Below are 14,005 nucleotides of genomic sequence, written 5' to 3'. Positions count from 1 at the left end.
TCTGAACACAGGGAGAGCAGGCGTTTGCAGGTGACATTTTCCTGAAAGGCTTTAATCACATTGTTTTGTTTTCCTTTGTGTGTTGTGTGTGTGTGTGTGTGTGTATGTGTGTGTTTTAACAATCGTCTTCCCTTCATGGGAGTGTTGTGGATTTTTATTTTAAAACACACTGATTTCGTTGAAAAGTAAATAACAATATAGATAATATGTGAACGTGGTGAACATCTTGGGTGGGTGGGATAATGACGGGCGTTTGGGATGCGCCACTCTAGTTTGTTGTGTAGCAGCTGGTCCTTAGGTGCCACTTGTCTTTTCCTCAAAAAAAGAATGCTGAATAAAGTTGGATGGATGCATTCTTCCTCCTTCCCTTCCCTTCCCTTCTCATCCCTTCCCTTTCTTTTCCTACTCTTCCCTTCCTTCTTTACTTCCCATCTTCCCATCTCAAACTTTTACTAGGACTCCTGTCTGTGCCAAGCAAGACAGGCTAGAGAGATGGACAGGACCAGTCCCAGCCCTCAAGCTGCCCTTTGCCTGGGCACGAGTCAAAGAGCAGCTGCTTTTCAGTGCAGTAAACTCAGATGGGGTGACATGCAAGGCTGGATAAGGAGCTCAGAGAAGGGGCTTCCAACTTTGCCTCTCAGAATCCAGGAGGACTTCCTGGAGGAGAGAGCATGCCTTTGTTGCCAATTCTGTCATCTCATCTTCCTTCATTGTCCTATGTCCCTAGATACACATCCCTCCCAGTAGACACCTCCCTTCTCACTAAGTGTAACAGGATGGTTGAGAGCAGGGATTCTGGAGTCAACTGCCTGGGATGGACTTCTGCCTCTAACTCCTAAGATGGGAAAATTTTTGTTATCCCTCTGTGCCTCAGTTTCTTCACAAAGTGGGGCTAATAACAGCCACCTCCTAGGTGGGTCTGGACCTCAAATGAGTTAGCACAGGCAACATGCTTAGAACAGCGTCAGCCACAGGTAAGTATCATTCTGCGGGAGACCCTCTGGGATGCCTGAGCTGGAAGGATCTTCGCCAGCGTCTCGTGTGAGCTGCCCGTTTACAGAGGGGGAAGTAAACGCTCTAAGAGGGACAGTGACAGCCCCAGCACCCTACCCAGAATCTCTGCTCAGGACTGAGTTCTTTGAAAGCAGGGGCTGGGTTTTATTCTTCATTTCTGATCCTTCTCTCAATACCCTGCACTGGCAGTAGGGTAGAGTGGATGCCATCTGCGTACTGAGTCTAATATTCCATCTGGCCCTTCTCTTTATGTAGCACAGAGGAAACGACCTGAGCAGATAGACTTGGGTCCAGCACAGTCACTTTGAACTGTATCTTTTTTTTAATTTTTAGTTTTTGTGGCTACATAGTAGGCATGCATATTTATAGGATAGATGGGTTCTTTGATATAGGCCTACAACATATAATAATCACATCAGGGGTAAATGGGGTATCCATCACCTCAAGCATTTACCCTTTGTGTTACAAACAGTCCAATTATACTCGTTTAGTTATTTTTAAAGGTACAATGAAATTATTGTTGACTATAGTCACCCTATTGTGTTATCAAATACAAATACATCTTCTTCATCCTTATTCCTTTTTTGAACCCATTAACCATCCTCACGTCTCCCCCCACCTCCCACTACCTGCCCCAGCCTCTGGTAACCATCCTTCTACTCTCTATCTCCATAAGTTCAATTGCCTTAATTTTTAGCTCTCACAAATAAATGAGAACGTGTGAAGTTTATCTTTCTGTGCCTGACTTATTTCACTGAACATAATGACCTCCAGTTCCATCCATGTTGTTGAAAAGGACAGGATCTCATTCTTTTTTATGACTGCATAGTACTCACTGTGTATATGTATAACTGTGCTTCAGGAAGTTACTTTCCTTAGCTAAATCTCAGTTTTCTCATCTGCAAAATGGAGAGAAGAATCACACATACCCTGCAGGGTCATGGTGAGAATTAATAAAGATAACATATGTAGGCTGGTGAGCCATCATGCCTGGCACATAAGAAATGCACCATGAAGGCTGGGTACAGTGGCTCACGCCTGTAAGCCCAGCACTTTGGGAGGCTGAGGTAGGCGGATCACCTGAGGTCAGGAGTTCAAGACCAGCCTGGCCAACATGGCAAAACCCTGTCTCTATTAAAAATACAAAAAAATTAGCCAGGAGTGGTGGCGGACACCTGTAATCCCAGCTACTTGGGAGGCTGAGGCAGGAGAATCGTTTGAAACTGGGAGGCGGAGGTTGCAGTGAGCCAAGACTGTGCCATTGCACTCCAGCCTGGGTGAGAGAGTGAAACTCTGTCTCAAAATAAAAAATAATAATAATAAAAAAAGGAAAAAAAAAAAAAGAAATGCACCATGAATGCTACCTAGTGTTATTAAGAGATTCAATGTAAGTTGTTCATTAGTGAATCTCCTGTAGTGCCTCCACGATGGATTTCTGTTCAGAACATCCCACCCCAACCCCAAGCAAAGAGCAGGGTTCCAAGGACTATAAAGTAAAGAGGCGCTGCACACAGCCTTAGTTTCCTGGTGCTGGTCATCTGAAGGATGGGGAAGTCATCACAGGCAGCCGTGGGAAAGGCCATGGGGTGATCTTGGGACCTATCAGCCCTACAGCCTCTGTTTCTAGAAGAAATTCACAGGCTCAGGGTTGTGGCACCCTGGAAAAAATGGATCTGTTCACCTCTAAGGAAGATACATGTGTCACTCCAGAGAAAGGAGTGATGGGTCTCCAGGCATGGGTTCTCCTGCCTGACACCCCCTTGGCTGCCCTTCATGTGGCTCTGGCTTTCTCCTGGCTGAGGCAGAGGTGTTACAGGCACTGGTAACATCTAGCAGGCTTCAAGCAGAGGCTCCCGGCCCCTGCAGTGAAGCAGGGCTTGAGGGAGCCAGAGAGGAAAACAGGCCACTCTTTGGTGACCAGATCCCCGCCTGACATCATGTTTACCTGCGCACGTGTTTATGAGAATGCCAGCTTCAAGTCGGCAGAGCTTTTTGCCCAGTGAATCCCCAATGCCTAGAACCGTGCCTGGCATACAGCAAAGACTCCATAAATGACTGCTGGGTGAATGTACCTGGAGCTGCAAAGGTGGCTCGTATTGGAGCTGCCAAGAACAGGCAGCGTTTTAGTAAGAACAACTCCCATGTATGGCACTTCTGTGTGCAAGCACTTCCTCTTTTTTTTTTTTTTTTTATGTGTAATCATTTAATCATCAGAGCACGGTAGACATTATTATCATCATCTTGCAGGTGAGAGATGGGTGGACGGTGGAGAGGGTAAGAGATGGAGCTGGAATCCATATCTAGGTATTTGGCTCCAAGCCCGCCCTGATCCAATCTACCAACCCACCCATCTCCCAGGTCCACTGAGATGAGATATTATAGGATTGCAAAATCCCAGAACCACAAACCTTTAGAATCAAAGACCAAGACCTAAAATGTAGGAAGCCATATAATCTAAGCAGTACTCAGGGGACTTTGAGGTCATAACTCAAAGACCTCAGGGTCCCTGATTGACTGGACATTGTGTTTTTGTTTGAACACTCCTGGTAATGGGAATCTCATCACCTCACAAAGCATCCCTGATTGTCACTAAGTAAGGATCCTAGAAATGCCAGGGTCTTAGTGATTGTTGAGTTCCATCCCCTTATTAGCAGATAGGAAATGAAGTCTCAGGAAAGGAAATTGACCTGGTGAAGGTGGCACAGCTGACCAAAGGCAGGAACCCCGAGCTCTCAGTCCTGAGCTCTTTCCTGCAGACCTTCGTATTGGACTTTAGATGCTCCTCTCTTGACCCTGGTTCTGGGCTTACCCTCTGGGGACTCTCAGAGCAGCTGTGTCCTTCAAGTCTCCACTTCTCCAGGCTAAATGTATTTTATTTTATTTCATTTTATTTATTTTATTTTATTTATTTTTTGAGACAGAGTTTTGCTCTTGTTGCCCAGGCTGGAGTGCAATGGCATGATCTCAGCTCACTGCAACCTCCGCCTCCCAGGTTCAAGCGATTCTCCTGCCTCAGTCTCCCGAGTAGCTGGGATTACAGGCATGCGCCACCACACTGGTCTAATTTTTAATAGAGATGGGGTTTCTCCATGTTGGTCAGGCTGGTCTCAAACTCCTGATCTCAGGTGATCCACCTGCCTCGGCCTCCCAAAGGGCTGGGATTACAGGAGTGAGCCACTATGCCTGGCCATTTATTCTTTAAAAACTCAACATTTTTTGTTCCCTCTTCTCTGAGAAAGCTCTCAGGCCAAGTGGGGAGATCCAGCCCTGCCCTGGGAGAGATTCTGGTCTAACGAGGAGTCCCTGCCCTGACCCAGAGGGAGCTCCCTGCACTGGGGAAGCATAGAGTATGACAGGAAGTCAACAAGAAGCAGGAGGCAGGCCCCGCCCCCTCAGGATGGCTTTGCCTGGGCTCTGGCTGCCTCTCCATTCCCAGACCCCCTCCCTCCGTGGACCTTGAGTGACACCTGTTTCTGAGTCCCCTGGGCCAATAAAAGCACTGCTCTGACAGCCAGGAAATTTTACAAGGAACAGTCAGGCTTCAAGGTGGTGGGAAGCCGCCCTGGCCGCCAGACGTGGGAACGAGAAAGCGCCCAGGAATGTGCCCAGGAGAACAGCTGCAGGAGGATCAGAGCGGGAGGGAGGCCTGGGGCCAGCTCGGATATCACCTCGGTCAGGAGGGGAGGGAATGAGATGAGATGGCTGCTGCCTCCTGCCTCCTTCCCCTTGGGGTCTCCCTCAAAGGAAGCGAAGGGCCTCTAATCTGGGAGTGGGGACGGGGGTGGCGGGGTGTCCTCTGGGTCCTGGAGTGCTGAAAGGTCCCTTGCTTCTAGGATTGTCCCAGTTGCTTTCAAATTTCAGCTTGTGACTCAGCTTGTTCCTTTCCCTGGATGGAAATGACGTGGGTTTTGCCAGCAGCTGGGCCTGGCTCAGCCCCCATCCAGCTTGTGCCCCTGGGCATGTTGCTTCTCTATAACTTCCAGTTTCTGCACCTGTGGCTTGCAGGAGGTGACCATGCTGACCCAACAAGGTGGTCTGAGCTTCCACTAGGTCACGTTTGAGAAGCAGCCCCAGCAACGCCACTGGCTAAGTGGGTGCCGGCCAAAGGCTGGCTCCTCTTGGGTGGAAATGCCCGCCGTCAGCAGTTTGGGGTTGCCCCTCTGCAGGCTGCTCTGACTCCCTGAGCACTGCTTAGATTCTGGTAATGGGGATCCTTCCCCTCTCTCAATGCCTCCCCATCCATGGAGAAGACAGCTGGGGAATGGTTTCCCACAAGAGCCGTTCATCACGACTTGTCCCGGCTCTTCCTCCTCCATTCGCAATCCTCTAGCCTCAGCCCTCTCCAGCCAGGCCCCCAGAGAGGCTCCTGCACTTGGATAACAACTGTAGGCCTCCTGAAATCTCAGAGTTTGGCCTGGGGAGTTGAGGCAATGCCCCCAGGCCCCCTGCAGCAGGCCTTTGCCCCTCAACCCACCGACAGAGAGCAGGCAGGGCAGTCCTCGAGCTGTCAGGAGGCTCTTGCTCTTCTCCCCTCTTCCTTCCCACACACTGAGGCCAGGGAGGGGATGTTCAGGGTCTTCAGGGGCTGCCCATCCTGCCCTGATGCATCTAACCTGCCAGGAACTGGCCTGCCTAGCCTACTTGCATGCTTCCGGTAACGGGACACTCATCACCCATCAGAGGAAGCTAGGCTTGTTTGGAAATCTTCCTCCTGATCACTTCCTCTGCTCATCAGAGATTTGGAGATTTTTATACTCCCCAAACCCTTTCTTCTGGCTGAACTAATGCCCTCCCTCCCTCCTTTCTTTCTTTTTGTGAGACGGAGTCTTGCTCTGTTGCCCAAGCTGGAGTACAGTGGTGTGATCTTGGCTCACTGCAACCTCCGCCTCCCAGGTTCAAGTGACTCTCCTGCCTCAGCCTCCTGAGTAGCTGGGATTACAGGTGCCCGTCACCACGCCCAGCTAATTTTTGTATTTTTAGTAGAGATGGGGTTTTGCCATGTTGGCCAGGCAGGTCTTGAACTCCTGACCTCAAGTGATCCGCCCACCTCAGCCTCCCAAAGTGCTGGGATTACAGGTGTGAGCCACTGCACCTGGCTTCCCTCCCTTCTTTCATTCCTTCTTTCATCCTTCTTGCCCTTCCTCCTTCTTCCTTTTCTTCCCCCCTTCCCTCTATCTCTTCCTCCATTCTTCCCTCCTCTTTGGGCTGTCCAGCTCTCAGTCAATCAACATTTGCTGCCTACTAACTCTGCACTGGTGGCATTACTTGTCTACACAACCCCCTGAACCTGTTGTAAACCCCCCTGAGACGTCCCATTAAACCCACTGACCTTGGCCATCCCAAACTTCTGAATCTCTGGAGTATACCTGCAGCACCAACACCGCAGGTGCCTCCTCACCTGCACACGCGCCTCGGTCAGCTTGGTCCTCTGCGCCAGCTCCTCGCGGGTGTAGATGTCCGGGTAGTGGGTCCTCTCAAAGGCCTTCTCCAGCTCCTCCAGCTGCTCGGCCGTGAATGTGGTCCGACTGCGGCGCTGCTTGCGCTTCAGTGGGAGGTCAGGTTCCGACTCCACATCCGAGCCCTCATCCAGCCGGTTCCCTGCAGTGGGAGGGGAGGGAGGGAGAGGGCAGGGGCTTAGAGAGATGGAAGGGTGCTCGGGTCTGGGAGGAGAGCACCAGGCACACTCGTGCCCACCTAGGAGCCATCACTGCACTGAGGATCAGACTCCTCCCAAGCACAAGATAGAAGGATGTTCACCCTAGCATTGCTTATCAATGTGAAGGATGGGACACAACCTTCATACCCAACCCTAGAGTACTGCTTAAATACTTTCTTGCAAAATCTTTCCCTTTAGGGAAAAACAAACAAACAAACAAACAAACAACAACAGCAACAAAACAGTCCCCTCTGGTTGGGCATTTTGTTTATTTCCACTGACATGCAAGGATGTCCATGACATAAGACTCAAGGGATGGTTTCATGGTGAGATACATTTGACAAAATCCATAGAACTATATTCTCAATTAAAAGGGCAGACTTTTACTGTATATTACTATACCTCAATAATCCTGACTTTAAGAAAAAGGCATCCAGGTATGGTGGCTCATGCCTGTAATCCAAGCATGTTGGGAGGCTGAGGTAGGAGAATTGCTAGAGCCCAGGAGGCTGAGGCAGGAGGATTATTTGAGCCCAGGTCTTGAGCCCAGGAGTTCAAGACCAGCCTGGACAACATAGCAAGACCCCACCTCCAGAAAAAAAGTAAGAAAATTAACTTGGTGTGGACGTGCATGCCTGTAGTCCCAGATACTCAAGAGGCTGAGGTGGGAGAATCACTCAAGCCCATGAGTTCCAGGTTATAGTAAGCCAATCACACCACCATACTTCAGCTTGGGCAACAGAGCAAGACCCTGTCTCAAAAAGAGAAAAAGTGCATGCATCCAGAGCTGCCCATCAAGAAGCTTAGATTACAGGCCTGACTCTGCTCCTAAATGCCAGTGACCCTGGGAAGGCCACCTCCCCTCCTCGGGCCTCACTTTCCCCATTTGTGACATGAAGGGTTTGGATTAGGTGACTTCCACTGACAAGCTCTATCTGGGATGTCCCAGGGTCGTGTGAGGGATCCCCCTAGGCTAGAGGAGACCTCACCTGAATGACCTTGGTCAAGGCCATGGACCCCATCCCATCATCCCCACTAATTTCCACCATGGAGACTGCGGGTGGGTGAAGGCCTTTTGCTTCCTGGGCCTGGAGAGCCCAGAAGGTTGGAGCCAGCTCACTTCTCAGGCCTGATTGGGGGTATCAGGCCAGGAATCTGCTTCAGCCCTGGGCCCAAGTTAGGGAGGCTGCAGGAAGCCCCTGCTCAGCCTCCTTAGCTGTTGGGACTGAGATACCCAGGAACCAGCTCCCTGTCCCCATCAATCCTGTGGCTCCTGCCCATCTCTGACCCAGCAGAGGGGATGCTAGCAGGGCATCTCCCAGCTAGGGTTCTGAAGCTGCCCCTCAGCAGCCCCTGGGGAGCCAAGGGGAGCATGGAGAAGAGGAAGCAGAAAGGAAGATGGAGAAGAGAGCGGACACTCAGAGGCTACCTTCCTTCCTCCCCACTCCTCTTCCTCCTTTTTCTCTTTTGCCTTCATTTCTTTCTCCCCTTTCCTCTCCTTCTCCATCTCTGGTATTCCTGGAAGCACTTTTATTTTTTGTCATTGACTCATTCATTCCCTCCCCCAAAGCATTTATTGAGTATTTGCTATGCACCTGAAGAGGCCAGGTATGCAGTGGGCAAGGTGGGACCTGAGCCCTGGGCTTGGAGCACTCAGCCTGAGTCAAGCTAGAAGAGCCTGGGAGACCTCGTGCTTGCATCAGAGGTGGGAGAAACTGAGTCCCAGAAAGGTAATGTGAGGTGCACTCAAACACTGCTCCCCGCCCTGACCCCTTCCACCAATACAAAGATCCCTTCCTCCCAATCGCTTCAAGTGTTAATTACATGAATAGGCCTAGACCCCTCCCCCAAGGGACAACCCCCTCCTCCCCTCAACAAAAACAAAAAGAGAAACTAGTACAGCCTTAGATATTAAGTGGAGGTGAAGGGAAAGGCACTGCAGGCAGAGGGGAGAGCACATGCAAAGGCCTGGTGTGTCAAAAGGCATGCTGGGTAATTTAATCATGGGGCCACATTCATAGCCAGGAAGCTGGTGGGTGTGGCCTGGGGGTGTGGGAGGTCATGAGCCTGGAGGGTCATCCATCTTGGCAATGCCTCTCTGCCCTGGGCCCACTTGCTTCCATCCTGCTATCTTGTCCATTGGGAAGTTATCCTTGCTTTTTGTTGGCCAGTGCCAGGTGGTCTCTGACTATGACACCATGCCACACAGCGAAGGAACGGATTGCAAGGGAGTCCTGCCTTCATCGTGGCCTGCCTCATCCCCAAGGGCAGAGATCTGGGGTCAGATCTAACCCCCTCCTCTGCCCTTGCTTTTCCTGCTGGGGCTACCAGCTACCCAGCCCCCCCGTCACTGTGGGGAGACCACGGTGGGCACAGCTGCCATCCTGGGGGCCCTTCCTCACCATGTCTGGGGCTCAGAGCCAAATACAACTAACACCAAGGATTCAATTCCTGAAATGCACTGCATAACCTCAGTGTTCTGACGGTGACTGAGAAAGCCAGCCCTTGGGGCTTCAGAAGAAGGAAGCAGGCATTTGTCAGGCAGGCAGGGAGGCCAGCCCGTGGATGGGGAATGCGGCACCAGATTCAGTTCAACAGTGAGGACACTTGAGCTCAGAGAGGAGCTGAGTGGGATGGAGACCAGAGTTGTAGGGAGTGCAATCTCTGGGCAGAGACTGTCCTCAGAGCTGTGAGGTCTGACCTCACAGAGGTCAGAGGGCAGACACAGGCCCTATCCTTGGAAAGCCCCAGTCTGATGGAGGAGGCACAGGCTTGTCCTGGGGGAAATCCTAGTCTTTTTTATTTTTTATTTTTTATTTTGAGATGGAGTTTTGCTCTGTCACCCAGGCTGGAGTGCAGTGGCGCCATCTCTGCTCACTGCAACCTCCGCCTCCTGGGTTCAAATGATTCTTGTGCCTCACCCTCCCGATTAGCTGGGACTACAGGCACATGCCACCACGGCTGGCTAATTTTTGTATTTTTAGCAGAGATGGGGTTTCGCCATGTTGACCAGGCTGGTCTCCAACTCTGGTCTTGAACTCCTGACCTCAGGTGATCCACCAGCCTAGGCCTCCCAAATTGCTGGGATTACAGGCGTGAGCCACCGCGCCTGGCCTGGAAATACTAATCTGACTGAGTCTCCATTCAGTTCTAGAGCAGCGCTGTCCAATAAGAGTTTCTGCGATGATGGAAACGTTCTAGATTCACAGTGTTCAATGTGGCAGTACTAGCTACATGGGGTTTTGAGCATCTGAAACTTCCCTACCGCAACCGAAGAATTTCATCTTTCATTGTATTTAATTTTAATTCAAATTCACATAGTCACGCGTGGCTGGTGGCCCCACTGAGGCCAGCACAGTCTGAGACAGTCATTAACACAGTTTTCCTCTCTTCTTAACAAAGAGAGGGCAGGCCCCAAGCTCACAGCTTCCCATGTGCAAGTCTCTAGGTAGAATTTAACAACGTTGCTTGTTTTTATGCTATTTATGGTTTTTATGGTTCCCATCTATTTATAGGAAACGATACTCATTTTCCATTTATAAGAGCATTAGTACCCTTGAATTTGGTTTTTAAAGGTGCTTTTGGATATAGTAAAATATTAAGGAAATAATAGGACAAGATATAGAGTTGTGACCAAAATCATGACTGCAGTTAGCAAAAGACTGACATTTGCTTTATGCCACTGATAGATAAAATTCAAGGTGCTTCTGCCGAGCCCCGGCCTCAGTGCCCTCTCATGCGTCAGCTGATCCCTCAGTCCTGCAAGTCACCTGCAGCTTTCTAGACTCACCATGGAGTTCTAGGTCTAATTCCTTCCTGTCTCCTTGTCCTTCCCACTCCTTATTCTGCAGGGATTTGGGGAACTCCGTGGATCCAGAGAGATGCCCAGACCGAAACCCAGACTGGGGAAGGCCAAGCAGGGCCCACAGGTCTCTCTTGTCCAAGAGGATCTGGCATGATCCTCTCGGATGTTGGAGGTTGCCATAACAACCCTCTGGACACTAAGTGGGGAGGGCAGAGCTCTGTCTCGCTGTCTACTGAGATCCAGAGAGATCTCAAGAGAACAGAATTGCACTTTGTTTGTGACTTCAACCCCTGAAAAAGAGCTTCCACCACCCGCCTTGGCCAAGCTCAGGGGAAGAGACCCCCATTTTAGAAACTTCTGTGCCAGCCTTCATAGGTCTGTGAAGCTGGGACTATTGATTCTTTTACAAACAGGTATACCGAGGCTCAGAGAGGTTCAGTCACTTGGATGGAGGACACACAACCAGTAAGCCCTGGAGAGGAATTGGCGGGAAGGGACACATTGGGAGGGAGTTTGAGGGTCCTCTGGGACAGCCCTGGCCTAATCAGGAGTCCTGGTCTTGGCAGCCTGAGACCTGGCTTGTGGGCTCTGTCTTTCCCTAGCTGTGTGGTCTTGGACAAGTCACTCCCCTTCTCAGGACCTTGGTTTTCTCAGCTATAAAAATGAAGATAACAATACATCCTTTTCACCTCCCTGGATGGCTTTGACAATGGAGTGAAATAAAGATGATGGGGCCTGGTGTGGGGGCTCACGCATGTAATCCCAGCACTTTGGGAGACCGAGGCAGGTGGACTACCTGAGGTCAGGAGTTCAAGACCATCCTGGGCAACAGTGAAACCCCGTCTCTACTAAAAAGATGAAAATTAGCCAGGCGTGATGGTGCGCGCCTGTAATCCCAGTTACTTGAGAGGCTGAGGTGGGAGAATCACTTCAATCCGGGAGGTGGAGGTTGCAGTTAGCTGAGATCATGCCACTGCACTTCATCCAGGACAACAGAGCAAGACTCTGTCTCAAAAAATAAAAATAAAAAATAATAACGAAATAAAATAAAATAAAGATGATGGGAGTAATTTGCAACCTCAAAGACCCATGAAGGCTATTACTATTGTTGATGATGAGGACAATGACAGTGGTGATGACAGAAAAGGAAACAGGGTGGGGAGTACAGGGCCAAAGCAGCATGAGAAGAGACACAAAGAGCCCCACTGCCACCACATCAACCTCACTTCAGCTTCCTGCACCCCCAATTTCTTGGGGTGCCCTTCCCGCTCCCCACCCCTGGAAACTGTTTAGCCTCAGAGTTAATCAACAGGATTAGGTGGAATTGGCCACAGAGGCCCTGCTGGCTGGGGCTGAGACTTCTGTGCACCAAAAGCTGGTACCTTGGTGAAGCCTGAGCAGCTGGTTCGGGGAGAGGGATGTGGGGGGAGTGAACATGGGAATGCATTCATTAAACGGCAGCCAGATTCGGGGTGTGCAGTGGGGGAGCAGCCTCACGGCCAGCCTCGGCTCCTGCCCTCACACTCTCAAACAGCTAAGGAATGGATGGTCCCAGGGAGTGCTGGTCTGGAGATTGTACCAAAAGAGAAGGATACAGGGAGAGACGCTCTCTCTGGGTTCCTGGATCCTGTCTCTAATTATGGATGTGGGGCAGTCCATACTGAGCAAAGGAGAATTGCAGCTTCTACCTGAGAGACCTCCCAATCTCATGGGGGAGAAACAGCCTCTGTTTTAGGAAGCTCCCAGTCTGATAGAGGAGGTATCACGCCTGTCCTGGAGATTTTCCAGTCCAGTGGAGGAAACACTGCCAGATGAACCAGGGCACAGGACAGACGTAAAACATCAAGGCAGCGTGTGACTCGTTAGAGCAGCAGAGCCTCGGGATAGAATGAGGGGCGGGAGGTGCTGGGAGCCGTCTGCGTTGTCAAAGCTTTGGGGTGAGCAGGAGCAAGTTCAGCTCCAGGCAGAGTCAAGCCCAGGCTGAGGTGTTGGTGATGGTGATGGTGATGGATGGAAGGTTGCTGGGGGCAGCTCTGGTCATCTCTCCCCCAGCCTTTGCCTCTCCCTTCAAAGCCTCCTTTCACAGCCACTGACCTCTGGAAGCCATCACTGACTGCCAGCGTGTGCCAGGAAGCCTCCGCCATGCCAGCAAGGCCTCAACCATCATAGGCCCTACCCATGTGTCCCCATTCACCGCACCATCCCATGCAGTTCCCTGTCCAGTCACTCACACTTCTGTGAGTGCGTGAGCCAGGTGGGTCTTGCCTTGATGCCTTTGAACACGAGGTTCCTCTGCTCAGAGCACCTTCCCTCTTCCTGAGAGTGCTCATCCAGCACCATCCAGCTCTTGGGTCACCTCCTCCAGCAGGGCTTCCTGGGCCCATCCAAGGTGATTTCAGTCCCCCCCCTTGGGGTTCTCAAAGCTCATCAGGAGACACTGAACTCAATCATTTATGGGTCTGTGAGTCTCACTGGGCTGGGAGATCCTTGAGTGCGGCAGGGACTACGCCTGGGACACAGCACATGCTCAGTAAAGGCCTCTTGAATGAATAGAGCTTGGCAGAGCGATCACAACGTTCCTCTTGAACTCTGACACACTGCAGCAGTCACCCCCCTGCACTTGTGCACAGCGCTCTACAGTTTACAAGGCCTTTTGTTGTCCCATTATAATCTCTCCCAATAAGGGCAGGGGAAGGCAGGCAGTGTTACCCCATTTTACAGATACTCAGTGGAGTCCCAGGGCAGTGAGGCTGCAAAGTAAACCCAGGACTCGGGACTCCCAGTCCAGTCCAGAGAAGGCCAATTTGGCTACAGCAAGTTCCCGGGTGATGGAAAATTCCATTTCTGATCCCGAAAACCAGTGTGGCTTCTCTCTTCCATCCCCACCCTTTCCCTCCTCCATCTTTTGCCAGAGGAAAAGCCTTGAACTAAAGTGGCCACAATCTCTGGACCTACCCAGCTCACAGAGGACCAGGAAGCAGCTGACCCATCTCTAAATCACCCACTCCAGATCAGTGGAGGCCGGCAGTGACCCTGAGGTTTGGGGTCCCTCTCTCAGCCTCCCTCATACCCCCCAGAAACCCTCCCACCCATGCTCCTGTGCTCCCCTCTCCAGCAGACTCCCAACCCAGCTTTTATTACAGTTTAACATAGGCCCCGGCATGGAGCTGTGGCAGAGAAATGAATCACATAATAGTTGATATGCGTTTTAATCAAGTAATTCGGGCAGAGCTGAGAGCTGGCGAGAGTAGGCCAGGCCTCCCTGAATACCAAACAGGCCTGGGCGCAGGTCTCAGAAAATGGAAAAGTCATTTACAGCTCAGCTGGGGGCCCAGCAAGCTGGGGCCATGGCAGGAGCCCTCCCTGCCCCTCTGAGGGAACCACTCAGCTGTAACCAGCGCACAGTGCATCGGGCTTGGGCATGGCTGCCGGAGTCAGACCGCACACAAGGACAAGGCGAGGGGGGATCAGACCGAGAGGCAGGGGCTTGGACTCCAAGTTAAACCTCCCTGGGGGCCCAGGAGAAGATG

At 51.2% G+C, this 14,005-nt stretch overlaps 1 protein-coding gene across 4 annotated transcripts in view; it reads right to left on the bottom strand.

The window, feature by feature from the left end:
• Nucleotides 1-14,005, bottom strand: part of PAX7 (paired box 7) — a 118,791-nt gene that overhangs the window by 49,942 nt on the left and 54,844 nt on the right. For all 4 annotated transcript variants that reach the window (XM_010385569.2, XM_010385570.2, XM_010385566.2 and 1 more), the window contains exon 5: nt 6,413-6,612. In XM_010385569.2, coding sequence (XP_010383871.1) covers nt 6,413-6,612 — 200 coding nt within the window. The remainder of the gene's footprint in view (nt 1-6,412; nt 6,613-14,005) is intronic.

The sequence above is a fragment of the Rhinopithecus roxellana genome, chromosome 12, assembly GCF_007565055.1.
Source record: "Rhinopithecus roxellana isolate Shanxi Qingling chromosome 12, ASM756505v1, whole genome shotgun sequence".
Lineage (NCBI taxonomy): Eukaryota > Metazoa > Chordata > Mammalia > Primates > Cercopithecidae > Rhinopithecus > Rhinopithecus roxellana.
The sequence above is the reverse complement of the archived record's forward strand: the minus strand, read 5'-3'. Positions and strand labels throughout refer to the sequence as shown.